General features: G+C 46.5%; 1 protein-coding gene across 1 annotated transcript; it reads right to left on the bottom strand.

Moving 5' to 3' along the window:
- Positions 1-2,598: 2,598 nt before the first annotated feature.
- On the bottom strand, positions 2,599-4,191 carry LOC132060574 (uncharacterized). The gene is made up of 3 exons (XM_059453575.1): positions 3,980-4,191; positions 3,081-3,808; positions 2,599-2,996 (listed from the first exon to the last, which is right to left on the bottom strand). The coding sequence occupies exons 1-3, from the start codon at positions 4,189-4,191 to the stop codon at positions 2,599-2,601; spliced, it is 1,338 nt and encodes a 445-aa protein (XP_059309558.1).
- Between the last annotated feature and the right edge of the window lie 226 nt (positions 4,192-4,417).

The following is a 4,417-nucleotide window of genomic DNA, read 5'->3' as shown; positions in this document are numbered from 1 at the left end:
TCTCGAGTGCCTGTGCTTCAACCCATTTAGAGAAATAATCGAGATAAGTAAAATAAACTGCGTCTTACCTCCGGGGCCCATGGCAAAGGCCCCACTATGTCCATACCCCATTTCATGAATGGCCATGGAGAAAGGACCTCTCTTCCCCAGTTTGGTGTATTGACGGAGTGTGCCTCTGGAATTTGTTGCACTTTCGAGCGAAGATTTTGGCATCTTTCTCCATCTCGTTCCAATAGTAACTCGCTCTAATCAGCTTGTGGACCAGTGAGTTGGCTCCCGAATGGTTTCCGCAAGTCCCCTCGTGAATTTCCCTCATAACGTAGTCGGTTTCTCCCGGCCCTAGACATCTCGCCAAGGGGCCGTGGAATGACCTTCGGTATAACTGGCCATCGACCAAACAAAATCTAGCTGCTTTGGTTCGGAGGGCCCTTGATTCCTTGGCATCGGACGGTAGCTTTCCTGTTTGAAGATAGTTCATGTATTTTTTCCTCCAATCCCAAGTGAGGCTGGTCGAGTTTATCTCGTGACTTTCTATGACCGATCTCATTAACTGCACCACAGCTCCCCAACCCATCCGATTCTATCGATGATCCCAAGTTTGCAAGGGCATCTACCGCCTCATTATTTTGATCTCGAGGCACGTGTTCCAATATCCATTCCTTGAACCGGCAAGGACAACTTTGCATTTTTCTATATCTCCGCATTCGGTCGTCCTTGACTTCGAATGTTCCATTCACTTGGTTGACCACCAGGAGAGAATCGCATTTGGCCTCTATGATCTCGGCTCCCAAGCCTTTAGCCAGTTCTAAACCTACAATCATAGCCTCATACTCGGCTTCGTTGTTAGTTAAATCAGTAGATCTAATAGATTGTCTTATTATGTCACCCGAGGGAGGTTTGAGAACGATCCCTAACCCGGACCCTTTTACATTAGAAGCACCGTCTGTGTAAAGGGTCCAGATTCCCGAACTAGTCCCCGAGGCAAGAAGCATTTCTTTATCAACCTCGGGGATCATGGCCGGTGCAAAATCGGCTACGAAGTCCGCCAGTATTTGGGATTTGATAGCAGTTCGAGGTTTATATTCAATATCATATCCGCTAATCTCCATAGCCCATTTTGCTAATCGGCCTGAGAGTTTGGGTTTATGCATGACATTCCTTAAAGGGTATGATGTTACGACGCATATGGGATGACATTGAAAGTAAGGTTTTAATTTTCTAGATGCGCTCAATAAAGTCAAAACACGTTTTTCTAAATGCGGGTACCTGATTTCAGCAGAACCCTTACATAATAAATCGGGTATTGCGTACCTTTCTCCTCTCGAACCAGGACACCACTTACCGCTATCTCAGACACCGCCAAGTATAGATATAACTGCTCGTTCGCTTTTGGCGTGTGGAGCAAAGGCGGGCTTGATAAGTACTTCTTGAGTTCTGCTAAGGCCATCTGACATTCGGGGGTCCAAGCAAAGTCGGTCTTTTTCTTTAGCAACGAGAAAAATCGATGACTTTTATCCGAGGATCTGGAGATGAATCGGCTTAGGGCAGCTATCCGCCCGGTCAATCTTTGTACCCCTTTGATGTCGTTTATCACGGTGATGTCTTCAATTGCCTTTATCTTATCCGGGTTGATTTCGATCCCTCGATTCGATACCATGAATCCGAGAAACTTACCCGAACCAACACCGAAGGCACACTTTTTCGGGTTCAGCTTCATGTTGTACTTCCTTAATATACTGAAAGTTTCCTGCAAATACTTTAAATGGTCCTCTGCTCGCAGGGACTTAACGACCATGTCATCTATATAAACTTCCATTGATTTCCCTATTTGGTGCTCAAACATGCGGTTGACTAGCCGCTGATAGGTGGCACCAGCATTTTTTAGGCCGAAGGGCATTACATTATAACAATACGTGCCAGACCTAGTTATGAAAGAGGTTTTTTCTCGATCCTCCGGGTCCATCTGTATTTGGTTGTATCCGGAGTAGTAAGCATCGAGAAAACTCGAGTATCGTGACCCGCGATGCATCGATCGCGATCGATCTTGGGGTAAAGAAAATGAATCCTTCGGGCAAGCCTTGTTTAAATCTTTATAATCTACGCACATTCTAAATTTATTTCCTTTTTAGGCACTACTACAACATTAGCTAACCAGTCTGGGTATTTAACCTCTCGAATGGATCCTATGTTAAGGAGCTTGGTTACCTCGTCTTTGACGAATGCATGCTTTACCTCGGGCTGCGGCCTCCGCTTTTGTTTGACGGGAGAAAAACTTGGATCCAGAATCATCTTGTGTGTTGTCACCTCCGGTGGGATACCTGTCATGTCTAAATGGGACCAGGCAAAGAAATCTGAGTTATTTTTAAGAAATTCAATAAAAAAAATTCTGAGTTCAGGGATTAGCCCCGTCCCTAGGTATACCTTCTTATCCGGTAGATGAACAAACAGTATGACTTGCTCGAGTTCTTCGACTGTGGATTTAGTGGCATCTGAATCATCGGGCACCACAAAGGTCCTCGGAACTCCGAACTCTAACTCTTCGTCTGGTGTGTTCCTATTCCGATCTTCCGAGGACTCCGGGATCGAAATCTGTGATTGCTATTTGGCACTTTCCCCTTCGTTCCAATCTGGTATCTTTGTCGTCTTAACAGATTCTTCGACCGCGAACATTTTCTTTGCGGCCTGTTGCTCACCATGAATGGTTTTGATCCCCTCTGGGGTCGGGAATTTCAACGCCTGATGCATAGTTGAGGGGACCGCTTTCATGAGGTGAATCCACGGTCTTCCCAACAATGCATTGTATCCCATGTCTCCCTCTATCACATAAAATTTGGTCTGCTGCGTAGTTCCTGCCGTGTTGATCGGTAAGGTGATCTCACCCTTCGTCGTTTCGCAGGCCATGTTGAATCCGTTGAGGACTCGTATTGCTGGCACGATCTGATCTAGTAGTCCCAGCTGCTCGATGACTCTCCATCGGATGATATTAGCCGAGCTACCTGGATCAATTAGCACACGTTTAATTCTAAATTTATTGACAAGGACAAATATTACCAGTGCATCGTTATGAGGCTGAACGATGCCTTCCATGTCCTCGTCACTGAACGAGATGGGACCGTCGGGGTCATCATTCCGAATACGCTTTTCTCTTGTTATGAAAATTTTGGTGCGTTTCACTACCGGCCCCAGGGGAACGTCCGTTCCTCCCATGATCATGTGTATCACTTGCTGAGGCTCTTCCGGTCTATCTTGCTTGTTGGCGTCCACGTTCTTGAAGTGAGTTTTTGCTCGTTCACTTAGAAATTCTCGAAGGTGTCCCAAATTAAACAGACGGGCAACCTCCTCTCTCAGCCGACAATCTTCGGTTCGATGGCCGTGAGTGTGATGGTATTTGCAAATAAGGCTTTTATCCCGCTTCTCTGGATCAGATTGGATTGGCCTTGGGTGCCTCGTTTCTCTGTTACGGATAACGGCCGCTGCTATGGTCGCTACATCGACGCAGAAATTATACTCGGATAACCTTGGAATTTCTCTATTTCTCGAGGTTCTATCGACAACATTTCTGTTCATCAGTCCACGATTACTTGGGCCTCGATCGTTCCTTCGATCATTCCTCCTATCGTTCTTGCTCGATTCGCTGTTGCGCCCATTCCCCCTTCGATCAGGTGGGTAAGGTTGATACCTGTCATATGATGGTCTGGAATCTCGATCTGTCGTTCTCCTCGATCGATCATTCCCTTTACCGGAATGCCATGATACTGAGGCGGCTCTCAGAATCTTATCATCTTCGACCCTGATCTTTGATTGATACCTGTTGTGTACATCAGCCTAGGCGATTGCCGGGTATTCTATCAGATTTTGCTTTAGCTCCATAGATGTGATCGAGCTTCTTGAGTTGAGCCCTTGAGTGAAAGCCTGAACGGCCCAATCGTCAGTGACCGGAGGTAAGTCCATGCGTTCCATTTGAAATCGGGCCACAAACTCGCGAAGGGTTTCGTCATCTCGCTGCTTAACGTTGAACAAGTCCGATTTTCGGGTTTCGACCTTGATGGCTCCGGCGTGAGCTTTGACAAAAGCATCCGCGAGCATGGCAAATGAATCAATTGAATGTTCGGGCAAGTTATGATACCATATCATTGCTCCCTTGGACAAAGTTTCCCCAAATTTCTTAAGCAAAGACTGATTCCCTTTCATCGTCTGCGAGATCGTTGCCTTCAATAGCACACGTATATGCGGCCACATGTTCATTTGGGTCCGTTGTCCCGTTATACTTTGGGATATCGGGCATGCGAAATCTCTTCGGGATTTTCATCGGCGCCGCACTTGGCGGAAAAGGCATTTGGATGAATTTTTTTCGAATCCGGTCCCTTCAACACTGGAGGTGCCCCAAGAATCTGGTCGACCCTCGAGTTGTAGTTCT

This window comes from Lycium ferocissimum, chromosome 6 (assembly GCF_029784015.1).
Source record: "Lycium ferocissimum isolate CSIRO_LF1 chromosome 6, AGI_CSIRO_Lferr_CH_V1, whole genome shotgun sequence".
Taxonomy (NCBI): Eukaryota; Viridiplantae; Streptophyta; class Magnoliopsida; order Solanales; family Solanaceae; genus Lycium; species Lycium ferocissimum.
This window is presented reverse-complemented; position numbering and strand designations above follow the sequence as displayed.

Excerpts from the sequence above, each read along its gene's own strand:
- LOC132060574 (XM_059453575.1), bottom strand. The coding sequence starts at position 4,191 with ATGAAAGGGAATCAGTCTTTGCTTAAGAAATTTGGGGAAACTTTGTCC. Across the intron at positions 3,809-3,979 it reads GATGACGAAACCCTTCGCGA|GTATCAATCAAAGATCAGGG; the intron begins GTTTGTGGCCCG and ends TGTACACAACAG. Across the intron at positions 2,997-3,080 it reads CAGTGACGAGGACATGGAAG|GTAGCTCGGCTAATATCATC; the intron begins GCATCGTTCAGC and ends TAATTGATCCAG.